The 23200-nt window shown below is 39.6% G+C and overlaps 2 protein-coding genes across 2 annotated transcripts in view; one reads left to right on the top strand and one right to left on the bottom strand.

Moving 5' to 3' along the window:
• The first annotated feature begins 376 nt into the window (after positions 1-376).
• LOC146304752 (ATP-binding cassette sub-family C member 4-like) lies at positions 377-23006 on the top strand. The gene is made up of 31 exons (XM_084713238.1): positions 377-634; positions 1809-1919; positions 2074-2194; positions 2395-2619; positions 2710-2799; positions 3213-3376; positions 3514-3639; positions 6368-6617; positions 8329-8436; positions 8678-8767; positions 8927-9118; positions 10365-10459; positions 10789-10875; positions 11029-11125; positions 11387-11596; positions 11725-11862; positions 12174-12211; positions 12509-12624; positions 12708-12854; positions 13977-14056; positions 14181-14331; positions 14476-14595; positions 14742-14852; positions 15990-16090; positions 17140-17331; positions 17430-17585; positions 17679-17768; positions 17876-18048; positions 19755-19860; positions 20316-20444; positions 22875-23006. Exons 1-31 carry the CDS (start codon positions 549-551, stop codon positions 23004-23006), a joined length of 4032 nt encoding a protein of 1343 aa, XP_084569364.1. The 5' UTR covers positions 377-548.
• Positions 22359-23200, bottom strand: part of LOC146304751 (ATP-binding cassette sub-family C member 4-like) — a 31212-nt gene continuing 30370 nt past the window's right edge. The window contains exon 31 of the mRNA XM_084713396.1: positions 22359-23121. Coding sequence (XP_084569522.1) covers positions 23032-23121 — 90 coding nt within the window. The 3' untranslated portion in view covers positions 22359-23031. The remainder of the gene's footprint in view (positions 23122-23200) is intronic.

Below are 23200 nucleotides of genomic sequence, written 5' to 3'. Positions count from 1 at the left end.
AAAAATGAGTGACGTGAAATAAAATACATTTAAAATCCACTAATAGAGTTGATAAAAGCAAAACTAATAACTAGGTAATAGTGAGAATAAGTGGGTACTTTAGAGCCAGCCCGAAAACATGGAACTTTTGAACAATGCAGAAACAATAATACTCATAATAAATGGTGGTGATGAAATAAAACTCGTTAAATTACCTACATCCAGGCTCATAAAGGTCCCCTTTTAAAACACACTTAAAAACCTATTGTTGATTGATCAATCGTTCATTGTGAAGTCCTCCATTGCTCTAAATACATTATCCCATATGATCACGTGTCCCTACTTTCGCTTTCATGTGTAATACTTTTTTTTTTTGTGCGTCGGTCATGTTGTACCTGAAGGCAGCTCGACACTTAACCGAGACGCTGCTGCCGCTGCGCGTTGTGGCGAGTCTGCGCTTTACATGATGTTCGCTAACTACACGCAATGAATTAAGTTGTGGGAGTTACGCTGCGTACGGACAGTTGTTTTTTCTATTGAGAGGCGCTCGGAGGCTCAGCCGGTATTGGATGGATGCCAAAATGACCGTAGCCATTAAAGACGACCGGCATAATCCTCTGGCCACTGCCAACTTTTTTTCAAGGGTCTTTTTGTGGTGAGTGATGTCCCGTCAAATTATTGAATTTCGCAGCGCGCGGCGAGTCTCAGAGATAGGCGATAATGCGCTGGAACAAAATGATCCAAATAGTAACATGTTGCAAATCAGGGTAGCAGGTCACGTGACTGAGTCTTAAGTGCATCAATCAGTATTCTGCTGCAAAAATAACAACTAAATTTTAACGTTTATTAAAATGTGGCTTGAGTTGGAAAGTCACATATTCGTTTGCGTATTTAATTAGAAACAAGTTCAACCTGTTGTTGCAAACTCAAATAATTCCCCTGATGAGGTGATCAATAGACTTATGTAGTAGCCTGCAGTTTGTTACCATAATTATTTATAGTTAATTCTTAGATTTCCTGTTGCATTTGTCAAAATCAACTTACATGAACTTGTTTCAGTCCATATTAATTTGAATGAAAGACTAAGAGACTGTTTTCAGTTTAATCAAAAATTACCTGGAAGACACAGAGGTGTACTTTACACTTCAAGATGACTTTTTTTGTCTTCACTCCAAAAGCTAGGTTGTTATGTAAGTAAGTAACTAAGTATGATTACTGTCATTAAAATGTTGTCTTTCATAAATTTAGTGTCAGTGGTGAAATTGGTTGAAACAGTGTCTTAACATGTTTGTAAAAGGAAAGAAGCAACTTAAAGCTCCTACAAGGAACTTTGTTGACTTTGGAGGTCCCTGTGGACAAAACAGCAGTACTTCCACAGTAATACCCACAAAATATGACATAAAATGATCTAAATAAGAATGTCCTCTTGCCTCTGTTTGACTGGCTAATGTTCGACTCACTGTAACTTTGGGGAAATATAAACACAGGCTCGTTTAATCTGATTTCAAGAAGAATCTGATCTGGTGGTAGACATTAAGAACAACAACACAGAAATAGCAAATCTTTGCACAGATGGTCTCTCTCTCTCTTTTTTTTTGAGGTCATATAGAGGCATTACATAACGTAATTTTTTAAGGGAGTAAGGGGATATTGGGGTTACTAGTTCAGTGGTGAAATGAATTGCAACATGCTACTTGGCAGGTAAAGCCCAAACAAGTAATTTGCTTTACAGTTAATATTAAGGGGCTTCAGTTGAATTTATATTTGTACATTCATCTTCTTTTTGACCGACCTAAATCCTCCCTGCCTTCTTTTACGGTCTGTTTCAGCTGGTTAAGCCCGCTGCTGCACCTTGGCCAAAAAAAGAGTCTGGAGGAAAGCGACATGTACAGTGTTCTTCCAGAGGATCAGTCTGAAGTACTGGGAGAGGAGCTACAGAGGTACTGCATCATTTCCAGTGGTGATGCTGATACAGTTATTTGTAATCCAGGAACCAGTATACATTTTGAAATAAAAATACATACATACATGTTTGGGGAAAAAAAAAGGGGGGGATTTACGTGTACATGCGCTCATGCATGTTTTTTGTTGCAGATTATGGGACCGTGAATTCAGAAGAGCAACGAAGGAACTTCAGAAGCCAAACCTCGCCAGGGTTCTTGTTAAGTGCTATGGGAAGTCGTACGCAGTGGCCGGGTCATTTGTGTTTTTAATGGTATGTTCTGGCTCCATAAGCCTCCTTCACATTTTGTCAGACTCGCGCACAATTCACTGATGATCAGCAAGGTGTTGGGTTATCGTTTCTGTCAGATCGAAAGCCGGTGGTCAGACAAACAGAACTGAGGGAACTGCACGTGTTTAAGCACATGATCTAATCCTTGGATCTTTTTTTTTTTGTCACTCTTTGTAATATAGGAGGTCATTAAAGTGATCCAGCCGCTCCTTCTGTGGAAAATAATCCAGTACTTTGAGAATTATGACCCAGATGACCAGAGAAGTCTTTGCGTGGTGTATGGTTACGCTGCTGCGATGTGTCTCTCCGCCTTTGGGCTGACCATTCTCCAACATCTCTACTACTACCATGTCCAAAGGACCGGCATGAAGATCAGAGTGGCCGTTTGTCATATGATATACAGGAAGGTACGTGACGATTCAGCAGATTTAAAGTCCAAATGCCGATTTCTGATGTTTTGGTAAAACTCACTAGACCGGTGAAACGTCTCTCACCAGGCTCTTGGTCTCAGCAGTGAATCGACAGGCCGAACGACCACCGGACAAATTGTGAACCTTCTTTCAAATGATGTCAAGTGTTTTGATGAGGTAAATGAACAGAAGTCTGTGCTTTAAAAAAAAATTACTCACAAAAAACTGTGAAGCTGAAGAACAAACTGAAAGCTAAATTTAGAGATTTTTGAAAGCTAGAGCTTGAGGTTGACTTTGAGTTACTTTTTGAAAGTTTTTAAAATTTCAAAGCCCTTTTTTTATGCGTGTTGCTCCACGTTACAGGCTTATGACACTGTTTTTTGTGTTTCTTTGTGCTCTGTGCCATCATTTGTTTGAATCATGTTGTGACCTGCACTACAAGTGCATGTTTTTTTTAAGAATGATGCAAAATGAAATACAGGATTGTGAGGATTATGTGTTAGGATTCCCTTTAAGAAGAGGTCTTGTAGCTCAGTGGGAACTTCCTTTCTAAATAAAGCAAAAATAAAATAAAACCATTGTCTCCATAGATTACACTCAATCTGCATTACCTGTGGGTGGGACCTCTTCAAGCGATGGTGATCATAGTTTTCCTTTGGTACGAGATTGGCCCGTCGTGTCTGGCAGGTGTGGTGGCCATTGTTCTCATGTTACCTATTCAGACCTGGTTTGGAAAGCTTTTTGGCATCTTCAGGTAAGGAACAAGGTTTTTTAAAATAACAGATGAACTTAATTATACCGTTTTTATAATATTTTTCTCCCCAGAAATTGCTGCTTATGTAAATGCTGTAATTTTTACATAACTTTTCTAATTTATTTTATTTTGTGCAGGGGCAAAACGGTCGTTTTAACTGACAACAGAATCCGCATCATGAACGAAGTGGTGTCTGGCATCAGGATCATCAAGATGTACGCATGGGAGAAACCATTTTCAGCTCTGGTTACTGAAGTCAGAAGGTGAGGATAATCTGGACATTTCAGGGTATTAATTTTTACCGGGACTAATGGGACATGTGCCGACGTGTTTAAACATAATTCTATGAATCAGTTAAAAAGTACCTTTATTTTTAACTTGCCAGTGACAGTTTATACTCATTATATGCTTATGAACAAAGTGGAGAGTAGTAAAGCTATAAGAATTCATAGTTTGTGGTCTTGTGTGGCTTAGTTTGAAATGTTTACTATAAAATGAGATTGAAAACAGAGGCTGTTGGTGTTTTGAGACTGATGCTGTCGGTTGTGTTTTCCTTTATTCATTAGGTTATAAGATGTCAGGTTCACTGAAATTAAGATTTTGCTGTCCTTAGGCATAAATATATGAGTTTTGTGGGCATTTTGAGGATTAGCGTACTGCAGGAATTATGTTATTATCTTGTCAAAGGCGTCAGTTACTCTGTAGTTTCTCAGTGTTCAAAGGTGAAGTGAGGCTCCGGATTTACGGATCACTGTGACACAGTTACTGACACTGTTGGGCTTTTTTAAAGTGGTATTTTGACAGAAAAACATTTCACTTTGACAGGCAGAAACGTGCATCTTATGGACGAGCAGAGCACTGTAGGTTCTTCTGAAGAATTATTATGGTTATAGTTTGTCATTCATCCATTTAGTCCCACCTCAGTGACAAATGTCTTTAACCTAACCAGCACTGTCTGCTAAAACGAGCACGAAGGTGCAGATTGATCATGAAGTACTAGGTGAAAGGTTTATGTTGGATTTCTTATCAACAATGACTAAAACATTTATGGCCCGACAAAGCAAAGATAAACAGTTCCCAGAGAGGCACTCAAACACATCGTTATCCAACATACGCTAATTTATCTTCATCCTCTTTTTATGAGGAACACTATAAACTCCTCCGTTTGATATTTAATTTGAGGCTTTTTAGACTTAGATTGTTCTTACAGAGCCACTACAGTGGGCATTTTTGCTAAACTTGCCATTTCCCTCTTCTTTGTCAATGATAATCTATTACACACTTTGACCTGTAGTTAATACATCATCTCCTGTTGTTAACACACCACAGAGGTCTTTTCAGGAAACCTATGAAAGGGGTACTTTATTCAAAATGAAATCCCATCGTTCCCCTGAAGTATTAGCTTTTAGCAGTGACATTGAACGTGTCAGGGCAGTCGGACACTGTAGAAGTGTATTTAGCCCCAGGTTTGGCTTCTGTGTGTGGTTTTGGTGCTTTTTGTTTGTGCTGAAAAAAAGAAATAATTTTATAACTTTTTACAGCCACCCTTCAAGCCAGAGGTGGGAAGTGTTTGGTAATAAATGACAAATGTGGAACAGAGTTTGACTTTAACGTTCTTCTGAGAAACTATTACAAAGTCATCGACCTGAACAGTTTTGTAACTCGAATTACTGTAGTGCTTGACTTAAACGTAACTTGTAACAAAGTGCTGGGCTTAAATTCAAGTCGGTTAAATCCCTCAAGTCTCAACTTTTTCCAAAACAAATTTGTCAATAAGTGAAGGCGGTGTGATGTGAATACATAATGGAATAAGAGCGAGTGAATCATCGTCATTTAGAAATTAGATCATACATAGTAGATTATATTTTGTTTTTCATTTCAGCCCACATGTCTGTTTTGGTGAGAGAATATTATATTTTTTATTTTTTTTGATATAATGATTTAGTAATATTTAACCACTTTCACAACTGTGTGGTCAGTTTGTTATTGTGTGGAGTTGACCAGACCAAATAAAACAAAACTATATTGATATATGGTAAAACTGATTTATATGTTAGCAGATTTTAACTTCTTGTTTCTTACAACAGCGGGCTAATAGTCAAGTGCTGTCTACTGTGTGGACTTTGTCAGGTGCTTCCTGCAGAAAGAAATGTCTGTTCTCGCTTAAAATCAGAGAGGAACATTATATTTAACACAGCTGAACATTAATGGATTTTAGAAACTTCTGCACAGGCTTTGGCACACACCAAAAGTGGATAACTTGTGAGAAATTGTTTTATAATACTTCATTTTGAAACACTTAATTTCTTAGCAGTAGCAAAAATCAATTTTTTTTTTTTTGCTTTGCAGCAAGTTGTGACCCTGGCTAAATACTGTGGGGGGAACATTTTTTCCAGCAGACCAACATAATATATATAATGAAGTGGAAATGTAGCTGAAATTTCTATTCAGGTCACAAAATATGGTTGCACCATCTCTAAGTTGTCAGGCTAGTTAAAGGGCTGCTATAACTTAAAAATGTCACTCAACAATGTCTTTTTCTGACCCCTGAAATGCCTGACCTAGACTATACTGACAGATGTGCTGTACTGAAGGGGGAGACGACTGTGCAGCTCTCTGAAATCTGAGATTCAAACCTGACCTATATTTGGTTCTTAAACAAAGTTGAGTATACTTAGAGTTAGTACAGAGACTGGGACACTGCCAGTTACAATTATGAGGGAAAAAAAACTTCAGATTTCTCAGGTTCAAGTCATAAATTTATGAGAAAAACTCTTCGGATATTCTTTGAGATTAATGCGGTAAATTTATGAGGAGAATTTGTGAGAAAAAAACTCTGAAATTCTCTGAAATTAAAGTCACAAATTCAGGAGAAGAAACTTGTCTGTACATTCAAGCACTAACCAAAATTCCAAGAGTCTCTTAACAGCTTTATTTTTTTTTTCTCATCACCAAGCTCACTCTGCTCCATCTGTTGGCTTCTGTTCCCAGGAAAGAAATCAGTCAGATACTGAAGAGCTCCTACCTACGAGGACTCAACATGGCCTCCTTCTTCGCCAGCAGCAAGATCATCGTCTTCGTTACCTTCACTGTCTACGTTCTCTTGGGCAACACCATCACTGCCAGCACGGTGTTTGTCACCGTCTCCCTCTACGGTACAATCAAGCTCACGGTCACCCTGTTCTTCCCCCTGGCTGTGGAGAAGTTGTCAGAGACCGTCGTCAGTGTTCGGAGGATCCAGGTAATTCTGTTTTCTCCTGAGCGGACACAGTGAACAAACGAGGCTGCACAGATGCCGCGAAGATTAAATTATTTAACTTTTTCTACCAACGTTTGGTTCTTATTCATAAAAAACATTGAGCTGTTTGTACTCAGGTGTCAGTTATGGTCTAAAAAAATTCTGCTGAGCAATTTCTCTTAATTCTGAAATTAAAAATGTACAGGAACCTTGTACATTTTTATGAGCACAAATGTCTTTCACATAATTATCTAAGCAGCTTTCTGCTCAAGCTTTCTTCTTATGAAACTGTGAAGTTCCGAGAACATTGCGTAACCTGAAACTCAGTCCCAGCGTGAATCTTGCAGAAAACTAGGGCAACTTCAGCTAAATGTGCAACAGTTTTTAATGATTTCTGAGCTTGCAATCATTCTTTTGTTTACATACATACATAGATGATTTTAGATGAGAGCCTGTCAGGAACAAAGCGTTGAATTCAGTGACATTTGACGAGTGAACAACAAGGCAACAAGAAATATTTAAAATTGATTTGCAAGCTGAAAAAAATCAAGTTTTCAGTTTTACGCAATATTTAGAATATTTTCACTGCTTTACCCTGCTGTAGACTGTCTTTTCAGAGGGCAAACTGCTGTTACATAAGCCAAATATTGCTCTCTGTGGCTCAACCAGACTCTTCTGGCAAAAATGGTAATTTTACAAAGCAGGGCATGGTAGTTTCTGGTCTCTGCCTTAACCTGTTTGTGTTACTGTTTGATTTCAGTGTATGCTAATATAACAAACATCAACACAAACTAACAGATAGAGGCAGCTGTAGATCAGCAGCTCTCGTCTTCTGTGTAGTGAAAGTACCGATTTTGTCAATCGAGCTTGGTTGGTTTTGGTGAAAGGGGTATTTGGCTTATATAATGATGGTTTCCTGTTGTAAAATATGCCTTTTTTAGTTGGCTAAAATATGTATTCCACAGCCATGCATTACTGAGCTTCTTACGCTGGGACTCCTGCTGCCTCTAAACTGGGAGCGTGCTGTCTGCCATCCACTGCAGATAATAAATAAATACTTCAGATAATTTGAACTATCCCTTTAAGTTCTCCGTTTAAAAAAAAAAATAGAAATAGAGACACTTAATCCTGTACTGGTTGTGTTGAAAGATTCTTGAATTGCCTCCATGTACATTTACAGCGTTATTGGCAAACCTTGTGCATTTCTTCTCCAGCAGTCATAATTTGTACGTGACCTTCGAAATCCTTGTGCAATGACTTGGCACATAACTGCAGTCTGTCCTGAATGGCTGGTTCATCAGCCACAGGTCAAATTTTACTGTTGGAGACTGCCTCTTATTTGGAAAAACTAAAGCTCCTGTGGAAGCGGGAACATTGAGATCCAAGTCTGACCTTTGTAAATAACTCTGCAGAGACACCAGGCTCGCAAGCAACATGTGGAGAAACGTCACTGACATCATGAATCTTTTCATCCCTCGGGGGGTTTAGAGCCGTGCTTTGTGGATGTTCAGTCACGCATTACATAACATGCATCTTTAATGACTTTCAGTACGTGAATGACAAAGTACAAATGTGTAAGGTATTTCAAGAGTTTGAAAAGTTATAATTGTAGTAATTTAGCATCAGACAGTTAATAAAACAACTGCAGCCATCATGGGTTTTGATTATATGGTTCGCCATCTAACAGCTTGTGTGTCGATTGACCCCTTCGTAGAATTTCCTCCTGCTGGAAGAGGTTCAGAGGAGAAACTTGGTGCTGCCTCCGGAGGAAAAGAAAGAAAACTCCATTGAGATGGAACAGTTGACCTGCTACTGGGATAAGGTGATTATTCTAACCTGAAAGTGATATTTTACAGTGGTGTAGTTCTCGCTGTAGGATGCCAAGCAATGTGCGGGTGTGGACAGAGTCGGCAGCAAAATATATTTTTGCCACTTAAAAAAATATTGGTTTAAATGTACACACCATATTTAGAATATTTACACTGCTTTACTTTGCTGCCAGACAGTATTTTCTGATGGGTTTGTTTCTTCAATGTAGTGGGGTTTTTTTTGTTTCTTGTCAGAGTTTGGATGCTCCGTCTCTGCAGAACGTCTCTATCACTGTGAAGTCACACCAGCTTCTGACAGTAATTGGCCCTGTGGGGGCAGGAAAGGTCGGTACACTTGTTAAAACTCGCTTAGCTTCAGGCTTATGGATGAATGGTTCATGACAGCCTACATAAATGGTAAATCTGAACACCAACAAAGGAAAAAGTGTTGACTTTATGCACTGCATGCCTGCTCACAGTTCCACAACGTTCGTCTTCCCACAGTCATCCCTGTTGAGTGCTTTCCTGGGAGAGCTGCCTCATGACTCGGGGACACTTCGGGTCAGAGGTCAGCTGACCTACGCGGCACAGCAGCCTTGGGTGTTCCCTGGAACCATCCGCAGTAACATCCTGTTTGGGAGAGAGATGAACCCCCAGAAGTATGAGAGAGTCATCAGAGCCTGCGCGCTAAAGAAGGTGACATATAACGCAGTATAAGGCACGCCTTCTGGTGGCCATGTTGGAGGCCCTCAGTGGCGATTAACACTGACTTAATAAGAAAAAGGAGATGACTGGTTGTTCTGTCTAAATCCATGCTCTCCAGAATGTAATTCTTTATATATAATATAAAGAAGAAATAGTAACAACATGGAAGAAAATATTAAAAAACCTTTATTTTCATTATCGTAGTAGCTAAATTGTTAAAAAAGCCACCATGTGACGGCTTTAGACTGTATAGGCGAAGCTTCACCTGTATAATACCAATGGGAGGCATGACCCAGATGTAATAACCAGGTAACCCAAATGAAAACACAAAACAACATGAAATGAGATAACACAGAAAAAAACATAACTGGCAGATAAGTACTCATATGTAGGTTAAAACGTAGGCTGTGAGAAAACAGTGTTTCTACAAGTCCTTTAATGTCTTGAGTACAACTTCAACAAGTCTTAAATTTGTTTATGATGTTAAAGTTACTCTTAAAGTTGTTGCTGCTGTTTTCAGTAATGCAGTAATTACACAAGAGCTAAGGCAAGGAGTGACAGGACTTCATACCCATCTGTCATTCAAAACATTTGTCTCTAATTAAAGCTAAGCTGCCCGCCGAACCTCCTGTTGACGTTATGAATGGCTCGATGCCACTTTTTCATGTCTGCTACACTGAGAATCTTCCAGTACAATACAATTTTTTCTCTGTTAAACAACTAAGCTGTCAGCAATACATTTATTGTATGAATACATGTTAATGGATGCACTTAACCTCGTCATCTGATATATATTATGCTCAAACTATCAAATGTTCTGCTCCCCTTAAGGAATGAATACAATACGTTATGCAATAATGCTGCTTCATTGTATTTAAACTTTTTTAACACAGAAGTTTAGCAGCATTTTTCACTGATCATAATTCTGTATTGCTTAACTGATTTTGCACTATATCTTTAATTATTTTGTTGATTTGGGCATGAAGTTGCTATTAAATGTCATTTCAAGTGGTATTGAAAAGGTCTTAAAAAGTTTTAAATTAATTTGAGAGCCATCTCTCTGTTACTGTTTAAAACTTTTTTCACATATACAACACCTGGAAACACTCTGATGTTTACAGGAGTTCCGCTTTAATAATTAATGGAGCCAATATTTTCGAATACTGGCAATAATATCTCATTTTTTCTCACACATATGTTGGATTTGTAGTTAAATCTTTATTGTCTTTGATTGCAGGACCTGGAGCTGCTTCCAGATGGAGACCTGACACTGATTGGGGACAAAGGGGCCACACTCAGCGGGGGTCAGAAAGCTCGAGTCAACCTGGCGAGGTCGGAACACAGTGACAGCTATAGCTTTGTTACGCATGAAGACACACTTCCTAGAAATTAGTCCGCATATTTGGAATGGCGGTCAGCCCGTCCGCTTGGCTGCTCGTCATGTTATATCATCAACTAGCATTTTTTGTTTCAGTATGCAGGTTTGCACATGTTAATATTTTTCTTGCCAGTCAGGAGACAACAGTTAATATTTGCTAAAATACTTAACGTTATGTTATTACATTCCATCGCTGGCCTGTTCTTACTTGTTCTGCTTTCCAGAAAACGTTTTGTTTGTGTCATTGTTGCACTCAACTCAAGTGTGTGTGTGTTTTTTTTAGGGCTGTTTATCAAGATGCAGACATCTACCTCCTTGATGACCCTTTAAGTGCTGTGGATGCTGAGGTTGGGAAACATCTTTTTGAGCAGTAAGTGACCACCATCTCTGTCCACACTGTAGCAGTGTCTCAAATCCATTTCACATAATAACTCCATATACGTGGCAGTGATTTCCACAGTGTGGGCCATAAAATATTTGATTAATTTTAACAGTTTGAAATGTCTGTGTGTGCATGTATCAGGTGTATCTGTGGCCTGCTGAAGAACAAGTGTCGTGTCCTGGTCACCCACCAGCTGCAGCATCTGAGGGCGGCTGACCAGATTCTGGTCCTTAAGGAGGTTTGTATCCCTGCAGAGTCCTCTATGAAGTTTTGGGTTACCATGTAATAAAAAGTAATGATGTGGTATATTATAAGATAATGCAAATGATGTTCAGAGCTAAAATAACTGCATTCTGTTTTTTCATTCTACATATGCACACAAGAAATAAAAATATAAAAATGTATTAATGTTAACTCCAGTATGTTCACCTTTGTAGTTTCCTTCCATCCTCACACTTTATCACTGTTTTTTTTTTTTTTTCCCGTTTGTGTCTCTCAGGGTCACGTCATGGCCCAGGGTACCTATAGCGAGCTGCAGCGCTCGGACCTCGACATCATGTCCCTGCTGAGAAGCGACGAGGAGCAGGAGCGGCGGTCTCGATCAGCTGACCCTGACAAACTGTCGCTGCACAGCCAGGGAACGACTCGCTCGCACGGCTCCCACAGCAGCCTCCTGCCGCCAGAGACCAGCTGCACTGAGCAGCTTCCTGTAGGTGCACCTTCAAAATAAAATCTGATTTTTCTGTAAATCATGTAAACTTAAAGATAGATTTTGGTTTATTGCTACATTATAGTCTGAAGCATGAAGACATTTATCAGCGATGGCTTGTGTTGCAGGTCGAAACAGTTCGTACCATGGCAGAGGAGACTCGAGTTGAGGGGAATGTAGGCAGCCACATTTATGTCAAGTATTTCACTGCAGGCTGTAACCTCCTGGTGCTGCTGCTCATCATCCTGCTCAGTGTCATAGCTGAGGTAAGCCGTGGCTCATAAGCCATAGCAACATATCAGGGTGTGTCTTGTTTTCCCCAAAACGAGTAGCCAGGTGCATCTACTGTCTCAAGGGGAGACGGTGTGTCTCACCGTTCATGTTTAATGCAGGCTTCTCATTGACCTCGAGGCCTTAGTCTGACCCATTGTGTGTTATCAGTTAATGAAGTGTAAACATACAACAGTTTTTCAGCGTTTCTTCAAATACTGATTGAAACAGCTCACAAACAGTTTCTGTCTTCTGGTTTTCAGTATGATTATACATGCATTTTTCAACATGTTGGTTCTGTTCACAGGCTGCATATATCCTGCAGGACTGGTGGCTCGTGTACTGGTGAGTGTTTTATCCATTGTGTGATGTTAAATAGAAAAGGGCTGCAACTAATGATTGTTTTCATCATAGGGTAATCTGTCAGGTATTTTCTCAATTTATCAATTAGTTGTTTGGTCCGTTCAGTGTCAGAAAATTGTGAAAAATGTTGATCAGTGATTCACAAAGCCCAAGACGACGTCAAAAAGCAAATATATTCAGTTAATTGTCATAGAAGACAAAAAACACGCTGCATACAGTTGTTTTTTTTCTTGAACTGATTCAGTAATAGTAATACAGTCATTTCTTTTGCTGTGGCAGGGCCAAAGAAGAGTGTTTGAACAGCACAGTCAGTGCTGTGAGCATTAAACACGGCATTAATGCTACTCGCTCAGATCCAGAGTTCAAACTCACATTTTACCTCAGCATTTATTCAGGTAAGTTTTGCATTAATTTTTATTTATTTTTATTTTTATCACCACAACTTAAAATGCATGATCCTGCTGTTTTTGTTTTTTAGGTTTGACAGCAGCTGCTGTGGTGTTCGGTTATGCCAGGAGTTTAGTGATCTTTCATGGGCTGGTGAGGTCAGCTCAGACTCTGCACAACAGCATGTTCAACGCTGTCATCCGCACGCCTGTTCGCTTCTTTGACGTCAACCCCGTAGGTGAGTCCATTTTAAACTTGAAAATGAAGCTGAGCTTCTGTTCAGGTTGATTTGTTATGCTGGCAGGTCAGAGTTCACTCTTTATTTACTGTAGGTTGAATCTCTTGTGCGCTGCGACATTTACATCTAAATGAACCTTCACTAAAGCCCTCCTCCAAACAGCGACTGTCCAATGAGGGACTTGCTAAAAAAAACTTGGTTTTTCACCCTGGATGGGTGTGGTTTTGCAGGACATAGCAGTCCACGCTTCGGCAAGCTCATGTGCGAGTTGGAACAAGTAGCAAAGTATAATCTAATGTATTTCTAGAGCTTAGAAAATTATGCAAACCAGACTGAATACTACATGCATACAATATGAGATAAGTTTACTTGATGTTTTAAAGTCTTGTAAGCCCTTTTGGGCAAAATATTACACTGATATTAGAATACAAACCCCACATTTTAGTTTATTTTTGCTGTTTGACACAAATCCATGTTGTCAGTTTAATTTGGTTATATTTTTCAGTTACAGTTAGGCATGAGGTGTCCTTTAATTTTGGGGATAAAGCAAATATTAGGCTAATAAACAACTTTCTGGGTGACAGTTTCGATAGCTTATCCAGAAAGTGACGAGGCGACTCAAAGCACGCTGATATTAATGCACATCACTACATGTGACACATGATGTAAGGCGTCACCCCTGGGTGAAATACCAGGTTTGCAGGGACTCCGCGTCCAATCATAGTTTAGTAAGTGTAACCAAGTCACCACAGGCCCATCAGGCTTTGGATTGCCTACATGTTGAAACGCTGTGCATGGCAGCCGTTATATAACTTTACATATTTAAGACATGTTTCTCATTTTTAAATGTGTCAGAAGGAAACTTTAAGCAAGTCCGCTGGAGAGGGACTTGTCACTTGACTGACGTTAGAAATGAGAAGATGCTTTTGTTTACTTGTCTGTGGAATCAAAGATCAAAAATTACAGCCGATTTCTATGTTAAATCTGTCGCCGTTACTGCAAGAATGAAAAGCTTGACAGATGGAGCAACAGTAACTAAGCAGGGCGTAGAGAAGGGTCATTTAGTCCAAAAGAGGCAGCAACTATTTTTTCTAACTGACTTTGTGTTTTCCTGCATTTTAGGAAGAATTCTTAACAGGTTTTCCAAAGACATCAGCCAGATGGACTCCACGTTACCCATCACCTTTGTGGACTTCTATCAAGTAAGATTTTAGCACACGCACAGAACTGTATTTGGTCTCAAACCTTTCTGCACAAGATGTTATTTTTTCTTAACTTCCTCAGTGTCCCTCACAGTGTGATGTTTTGTTTTTTTTTTTGGTTTAGTTATTTTTGCAAAATGTCGGCGTGGTTGCGGTGGCAGCCTCAGTCATCCCTCTCATCCTGATCCCCGTCGTTCCTTTGCTTTTCGTCTTCTTGTACCTGAGACGTTTCTACCTCCGTACATCACGAGATGTCAAGCGCCTGGAGTCTACAAGTATGCTCATACATTCTTTGCCATAATTACACCACATGCATGAAAGGTTGATTGAACAGGAGGTAAAGAAAACTGAATGATTTACTGTACAGTTGTAGTTGTGAGAGACTTATTCTCACGCCGCCTTTGTCATTTTTCCTGCAGCTCGGAGTCCCGTGTTCTCTCATCTGTCTTCGTCTCTTCAGGGGTTGTGGACGATCCGAGCGCTCAGAGCCGAGGAGAGGTTAAAGAAAGCCTTTGATGCACATCAGGACCTGCACTCAGGTTCTCCTTTACTCTTAACGTTGCTCACATTTTTACTGTCCAAGTTCAGTTGGCAAAAGAAATGTTATTAATGCAAAATTATTATTCCTTGTTGTCGGCCTCTAAGTTTGTATTTACTAAAATAAATGTTTGTTCTCTCGTTTCAGAGGCGTGGTTTTTGTTCCTGATGACTTCCCGCTGGTTTGCCTTACGCCTTGACGGCATCTGCTCCGTGTTCATCACCTTTGCGACATTTGGCTGCATCCTACTCAGAGATGGTAAGAAACTAAACGTGCGCACAGGAAGACTTCTCAATAAATTCTGTCCTCAGTGTTCTGATGAGAGAAAAACTTCTCCTCCTCATGAATGAGTCAGTGTCTGTTTATGAGTCTTAAGCAACTGTTAATCATCTTTTGGAGGGAACAGATGTTTTTAACGTTCAAATTGAAAAATATGTTGTTGGAGTCTGGCAGGCAGTTAATGAACTCATTGTCCAGTGTGTGTATTTTAGTAGCAGTGGGCTTTTGTTTTCAGGATAACGGGCATTAACAGACAACTGACAGTTATAAACAGCTTACAGTGGAGGACTTGTCGTCCCTTATTATTGTCAGTTTACAATCTTGCACACCTCCTGTGGAGGTCCTGCAGAATTTCCCCGAGTCTGGGGAAGAGGGGGCGGGAGGAAACGACTCACTTCAGCCATAGATTGTGAAATAAAGTAGTGGTTCCCAACCTTTTTTCCCTGAAGCCCCCCTGAACCCACAACCCACTCCCTTTCTTAAACATTTGTCTTAACTAAACGTCTCTTTTCTAGTATAAACTTAACATTTTTTCTTTAATAACCCAACAGAATCAGCTTATACACACTCATTCAGTCCTAAAGAACAATAATGATTCATTATTATTATTATTAGGGCTGCAACTAAGGATTATTATCATGGATTAATCTGTCAGGTATTTTCTAATCCATGATGGTGGAGGCTCTGACTATAGCTGTGCCCTTATTCTGATTTGTTTTTAACTTTATATCTTAAGTGATAATCTAAACTTTAAAAATAAAGACTTTAATTTACTGTTTTCAACAGAAATGAATAAAATGTTGAGATATAGGCTTACTGTATATTTTACATAAAAGTTTTCTTGCACCCCTTAAAGTCTAGAAGACTTTGCAAAGCCCTCCATGGAGCTTTGGTGACCCCTAGTCAGGGTTGGGAACCAGTGACTTAGATGCTTTTATCTCCCAAACCATTAGACATTCAGTATATGGCAAGATTGTTACCGTACATAACACTGTAAGACCGATCAGCGTTACCGATCTGCTGAAGAGTCGTGTTTGTTTGTTCAGTGCATAAAAATATCCTGAAGCCGCGAGCGATTTTAAAAGAAAAAAAAAATCATGTGTTTGTGTTTGTTAGGGCTCGATGCTGGAGAGGTGGGCCTGGTGCTGACCTACGCTGTGACACTGGTCGGAAACTTCCAGTGGACGATGAGGCAAAGCGCCGAGGTGGAGAACATGGTAAGAACTCAGTGACTTATACATCACGTGCAACAACATCTGCTTCCCACCTACAATAATACTAAAAAACAACAGAACTAATACAAGTAACAAATATTACAAAGAAAATAATTAAACAATGAATACATGAAACAAAAACAAATATATAAGTAAAATAAATAGAATAAAGATTCTACAGTGATTCTTTTACGTTATTGTTATCATCCCAGTGGGTATTCATATCCTCCCATGAATGTGAATATTGAAGTGTCTTGTGGAAGAAGATGTTTTATTTTCTTCTATTTGATCTTTATTGTGTTTGTTCTGTTGAGTGAATTTGAGTGTGTCTGCTGAGAGTCAGCCTTTCACATTTATTAGCATACTTCTGTAAATGAATCCTTTGTTGTATTGTGAGGAGAGCCCAGTTGTTCCCTGATATCACACCTTACCTACCCCCAGCTGCTCTCCCCTTTTAGTCTAGTGTCCCTCTTCACATGAGAACCCATTGCTATTATAATCACAGACTTCCACTTTGGGTTGCTCAGACGCACTCCTATTGGTTTAGCGCCTAGTTCACATTTAGGTTCAGGAAGCTTGTTTCTGGTGACATTTGCATTCTAAACCTCCTGCGATTTTCTGCTAACTGTATCTAACCTGACAACAACCTGACTCCATGTTGTGAGGCCGTCTCCACTGTGCAGTGAATAAAGCTTATCCAGAACCAGCCAAGATCTTGAACCTGAAAGAATCTTTTTCTTCAACAGTCTGTAGCAGTGGGGTAATGGGATCCTTTTTCTTTGTTATAGCGAAGATTCTGGCCGCAGCGTTCAGAAACAACTGTATTTTTTTTATCCACTTTTTAGGTAATCCAGTAAAAGCACACATAAGAGAGAGTTTAAAAGACCTGAGCTCAAAATTGTCCCATCCTTGGGGAAGCCCAAAAGCAATAAAGGGTTGTTGGACGTTGCTCACATCTTTGACAGATGGTGTCACATTTTGGTGGAAATAGTTCCGAACAGAAACATGAGGAAGCATAATTATCTAATCAGAAAACCCTGCTGTCTCTTCAGATGACGTCAGTGGAGAGGGTGGTGGAGTACACGGAGTTAAAGAGTGAAGCATCCTGGGAAACCCAGAAGCGTCCTCCACCTGATTGGCCCAACAAAGGCCTGGTGACCTTTAACCAGGTGAAGTTCTCCTACAGCGACGATGGACCGCTGGTGCTCAGAGACGTCAGCGCCGCCTTCCAGCCCAGTGAGAAGGTGAGGCATCTCGGTCTACGCACCGCAAACGCTGTCTGCTTTCTCGGTGCTCACAGTCGAGGATGAGTCTTAGTGTTTGTGTCTTTCCTGTGCGTCAGATCGGCATTGTGGGTCGGACCGGTGCTGGGAAAAGCTCTCTGGTGTCGGCTCTGTTCCGCCTGGCGGAGCCTCAGGGGAAGATCTACATCGATGGTGTTCTGACCTCTGAGATCGGCCTCCATGACCTGCGTCAGAAGATGTCCATCATCCCTCAGGTGAGCAGACGACGACCTCCTCTAACGACTCGATGACTCCATCTTGTGGTTGCGCCGCTGTATTAAGGTCTAATGTTTCTGTCTGTTCCTCAGGACCCGGTGTTGTTCACTGACACAGTGAGGAAAAACCTGGACCCTTTCAACCAGCACACTGATGAAGACCTGTGGAGGGCGCTGGAGGAGGCGAGTATCCAATCAGCATTCACACAGTTTCCATCACGCGTCCACACACACACACTGTACTCTCTGTCGGTTCCCCGGGGCTGACCTCGCCTCCATGTTCCCTGCAGGTGCAGCTGAAGTCTGTGGTGGAGGAGCTGCCCAGCAAGTTGGATACGGTTCTGGCCGAGTCGGGCTCCAACTTCAGCGTGGGTCAGAGGCAGCTGGTGTGTCTGGCCAGAGCCATCCTGAGGAAGAACCGCATCCTCATCATCGACGAGGCCACGGCCAACGTGGACCCCAGGTACTGATGACGCAACACCAAGATATACATGCATCTGTATGGAGTCATAGGAGGAAGTAAAGAATAAGAAAATAAATGTGGAAATATAAAGAGGAGTGAATAAAAGGACAAATAAATAAATAACATTACAGAAATAAATAAATGGCGACCTTTTCCCAAACTGGTTCTGTGGTGCTTGAATTTTAAATCTGAAGCCCACAGTGAAACATAGAAGCTTCAACTGACTTTTCTACTGAAGTTTTTAGTGTATTTTGGCCTTGATGTTAAATTGAGCAGGTCAGTCTGCTCATCTGTACCTGATGGGCTAAGATTCGTCTGAAACTTGGTTATAATGGAAGTCAATGAGAAAATCCTTCAAACTCACTCGACTTCACCCTGTCGCCATTAATTCATACATGCACGTAGAAACTCCATTCCAACTCTCAAACGCTTACAATGCCGTGGACTTTCAGTCACTAATTCAGATTTTCAATATCTCTTTTAGTTTTTCCACACCGGCAGTTTAAAAAACATGAAACTTTCATCTCTTCTCAGACTTTATAATGGGTGTGTATTGCGTGGAATCGTTATAGCTAGAGTGGGTGATGTCATCGCTAGAGTGGAGAGCAGCTATAAAATCATCTAGAAATTTTCTCTTAAACTCGCTGCTACGGCCACATTGTTCACTCTACATACACAAATTTTACATGGTTTTGTAGGAAAAGCCGTGCCGGTCGCAGAGGTGTGACCGCCGAAGCAAACGGACAAACGGTTTGGGCTGAGCGGGGTATAAAAGGGCAACAAGTCCAACCGGCCGCCCCATTCGCTCCCATGTTAAAGGAGAGCCAACATTTCTGGAAGAAAGCAGATGATCCCTGTTTTTTCCATCGTTCTCCTGGCCTCATTTTTCACACTACAGAAATAAAATTTGCACCTTCGTGTTCGGCATCTCGTCCTCTCGCTCACCGTATGCAGTTTTCAGCTCTAGCAGTTCCGGTTGTTTGTTAAATGGCTGGAGTTTGAGTGGTACGTTTTCTCAATTTTTGCCTTTGGAGTATTTGAAATTGAATGTGCGGTTGCTTGCAGGCGATTGGCTGATTCAACCAACAGCAGGCTGGTGAAACTGACCAATCGCCTGTGTGTAACAGAACATTCAAATTTGAATACTGAGAGGACCTGAGTTCTTAAAACCTTATGCAGAGACAATTACACCTGAAGCAGCTCAAGGTTTGAAATGAACAGTTTAAAAAGACTGTCTGTCTGTCTGTGTCTTTCTGTGTCCACCTTGGACATTTTAGACTGCAGTCAAACTGTTAATAAATTCAAAGTTTCAGTTGCTTCATGTAAAATTGTTTCCTTTCTTTCATCAGATTTGTTTCTTTCAGCTTTCTAACAAACATTCAAATTTTCTACATAATTCTAACATTATTAAAATTTCATGGCAGCTATTCAGTGTGGCGTCAGCCTTTCAACAAACATTCAGATCTTTCAGACTTTATTTTATTCAAGGCAGCATTGCAGTTTGGCTTCAGCTTGCGGCATTCACACCCGCAATTTCTTTTCTAGTATTTTATTTATTTCTCTGTATATTTCCACATTTATTTTCTTGGCACTCTAAAACATCTCAGTTCAGGGATTCAGTAGTTTTAAAAATTCTTTGTAAATAAAATCCTTGTTACGTGATTATTGCATTTTTGTTTATTTTTGTTGTTACTGTGTCTCTGCAGGACAGATGAACTGATCCAGAAAACCATACGAGACAAGTTCAGAGACTGCACCGTGCTGACCATCGCTCATCGTCTCAATACCATCATAGACAGCGACCGGATACTGGTGAGTCCTCTTCTATTTTATACTTTAATGCATTACACTCTGTTACCACCAACACTGCTCCTTGTTAAATGTTTCAGTTTAGATATGCATGTATTCTAGTTATTTTGCTTTGTGTTACACTACATGTTAGCTGTTAAATCACAGTAGGTCTGCAACTAACAGTTATTTTCATTATTGATTTAGTTTGATAATTATTTTCTCTATTAATTGATTAGTTGTTTGGCCCAGAGCCCAAGGAGACGTCCTCAAATGTCTGTTTTGTCCCAATGATATTCAGTTAACTGTCATAGAAGATAACAGAAAATAGTCAGTTTTCAATTAGAGAAGCTGAAATCTGCTAAAGAATTAATAGTTAAAACAATTTGCCTTTATTTTAGTAGCAGAGAATTAATCAACTGATTGTTGCAGCTGTGCCGACTAACATTGATGGCTGTTGTCTTTTCTCCTGCTTTCAGGTGCTGGACGGCGGTGCCATCCAGGAGTTAGACCGTCCCTTCACCCTGCTGCAGAACAAAGAGGGCGCTCTCTACAAGCTGGTGCAGCAGACGGGTCAGACGGAGGCCCTGCTGGAGGCAGCCAGACAGGTGAGCTGAAAAGGCCTGTAGCTGCCAATCATGTGTTAGAATTCAATAACCTAATAGCTTTGTTATTCAAATTTTTAAAAAATGCAATCATCAATCAGTTTGTTTATTTGGGTTTCTTCACTTATCACTCTTCTTGAGAATTGGGACAAAACTGACTAAATTCAGTACAAAACCATAATTTAATCAGACACAACAAAAGTTAGCTATAACCCAAGGACCCGTGTCATTTCACTGAGAAGCTATTTTTTTTTCCACAAATTTATTAAATAAAGTTATCAGAGATAATATGATAATTATGATTAAAAATGTGTATTTTGATCAGCATTAAGAGAAGTCTTAGCAAAATAAAATGTTTGCTCACTACAAATATGCTGGGAAAGGAAAAAAATGTGACTTTTTGCAAACCCTGTGAGACGTCAGCTCTGTCAGATATTTATATATTTCTGAGAGGTGACAGAACTTATTTCTCTTTAATAATTAAAAATGATTAAAATCTTTTTTTGATTTAATAAAAAATGTCACTGCTAAAAATCTGTCACTTTCTTTCTGTTATATTTATTAAATATATATTTATGAGGATTTATAAAATGAAAAAAAGATCTCATGGTACACCTTATAAATTATATGTTTTAAACGGGCAACATTATAAGTGTATTTGTTTCTTGAATTCAAACAATTTTTTTGATTATATAGTTAAATAATCTTGTATTCAATGCAACAAAAATCATTAAATATTTCCTACATTTGATATTATGACTGGTGTGTCTGACAGAGTTGATAAAATTCACAACTTTGGCTGCAAAAATAAAATCACTACTGGGTGTTTGGCCTTGTTCAAGGTTCAATAACTCAAGAGTTTTATCTTTTACCAGCATAATTGAGGAGTTAAAATCAATGTTAATGTTATTATTGCTCTGTTATTTTGATTATTTATAAGAGTGCGAGGGATAAACAGCAGCTATGAAGTTGTTTGATACGTCTGTTTTTATCCTCTTGTGAACTAACATCTATAAGAACTATAAACTGATGAACAACACTTGTCTTTACTGCTGCTTCTTTCAGACGTCTGCGCCAATTAGAGTGAACCTTTATAGTAACAGATAATATGAACAACATATGAATCTGAGAAAATAATCTGATCTTATCCATTAGGACAGGCAAGGTTAATCACTGCTTTTAGTTATTATTGTTTTTGCAAAATACATGAGCGTTATTAAGGCATTTTCATCAGTCTATAGAAAACAGATCATCAATGTAATATATGGATAAAGAGTTATTGGCAACTATTACATTAATCATAGTTCTGATATGATTGCATTGCTGTTTTAAAAATATGCATATGGTTCAGTGTGACATGGTTATTTGGAGTTTCACCTGTATTAAAGGAGCTCTCTTTCTCTTTCAAAGGCGTCACAGCCGTCCTGAGGCCGGCAGCGGAGTGACATTTTTAAAGACTGCTCGTCTGGTGTGCAGCAGAGTCCAGACGTAAGTAGCACCGGCGAACACGTGAGCAACCTGAGCCTTAAAGGTCACACTGGTAGTGTCCAAAAATCAACCTGCTAATGGTAATGAGAAGTCAATTCAATGTCCTATTTTGAAGCTATGCAAGAAAATTGTTTTCTACTCTCATGCAACTGTAAAACTATCACAATCTGGACCATGTATTTTTTACATCCTTTTCTCATAAAGATTATCCTGAGTTTTGTCTTGTTGATTTGACATTAATGTAACCAGGAACAAAATCACTTAATAAGGTAAAAACTTTATTGTTTCTGTGTAAATATAGTGTATATTTTTGATTCAATAGACATCACCAGTCGGACTCTTACGTGTTTATGCAGCATTCAATAACAAACGTACAAAGTCAGTATTAACATGTAAGATAGTCATGACACATCTGAAACAGTAGATAATTCGAACAGTAATTTAACACATTTCGTAGCAGCTGCGTTCAGACTGCCGCCTGATCTTCCTCCCTGTAAACTTGAAAGTCAGCAGAGTGAATAGAAACGGTACAAAATTGAGCTTTTTCAACACGTCTGTAGATCAGAAATTTTAACATCAACGTACAAAAACAGATTTTTACTGCAACTGCAGACTTCTGCTGTTATTTGTCAGATTTGGTATTAGTCATGTGCAACAGTGCTACTTGTATGTACAAACAAAGGCAACTTTGGATACAGATTTACGATTATTGGTTAAATTAACACGTGTACAAACTGCTTCTGCAAATAAGGCACTTAAAGATTTTTAAGGATTATGTGGCCATTTAAAAGCAATTCTCCAAGGCATCAGTACATAAATATAAAGCACAGAAAATAAATAATGATTTATTTTTAACAGTTTTTACAGCAGTGATTTCCAAGCTTTCTCAGCTTGAGGGAAACAAGAGCATCATGTGCGTATTTTTTTTTTTTGCTGGCCACACAGAGGCCAGTGCCTCTACAGATCCTGTCTTCTGTCTCCTCACCAGCTGCACTGGTTGAGGCCTTTCTGTCCACGCTGTGCGCGGGCGCTTCCACCAGAGGCTGGCGGGCCGTCTCACGAGCCCCAGCACTGTAAGTCTTCTGTCCGAGCCTTCCTGAGCTCACAGAGCTGTCTCAAAGATAACCAAGTTACCGTCGGCCGTCTCTGCATGTCCGTTTGAAATGTTGGGACGACTTCTGCTATTGTAAGCCTGTAAAAAAAACATAATTTGAAAAGTCAGGTTAACTTAAAAGCTTTCCACGTTGTAAAATGCGTTTTAAGTATTTTTG

Source organism: Lutjanus erythropterus, chromosome 24, assembly GCF_056507025.1.
Source record: "Lutjanus erythropterus isolate fLutEry1 chromosome 24, fLutEry1.hap2, whole genome shotgun sequence".
Classification (NCBI taxonomy): Eukaryota; Metazoa; Chordata; class Actinopteri; order Lutjaniformes; family Lutjanidae; genus Lutjanus; species Lutjanus erythropterus.
Note: the sequence above shows the minus strand (reverse complement) of the source record. Positions and strands in the feature narration are given on the sequence as shown.

Bases quoted from the DNA above. Each gene is read 5' to 3' on its own strand.
- LOC146304752 (XM_084713238.1), top strand. From the start codon at position 549: ATGGATGCCAAAATGACCGTAGCCATTAAAGACGACCGGCATAATCCT. The intron at 2,620-2,709 runs GTACGTGACGAT...GTCTCTCACCAG, and splicing joins GTCATATGATATACAGGAAG to GCTCTTGGTCTCAGCAGTGA. The intron at 11,863-12,173 runs GTAAGCCGTGGC...TTCTGTTCACAG, and splicing joins TGCTCAGTGTCATAGCTGAG to GCTGCATATATCCTGCAGGA.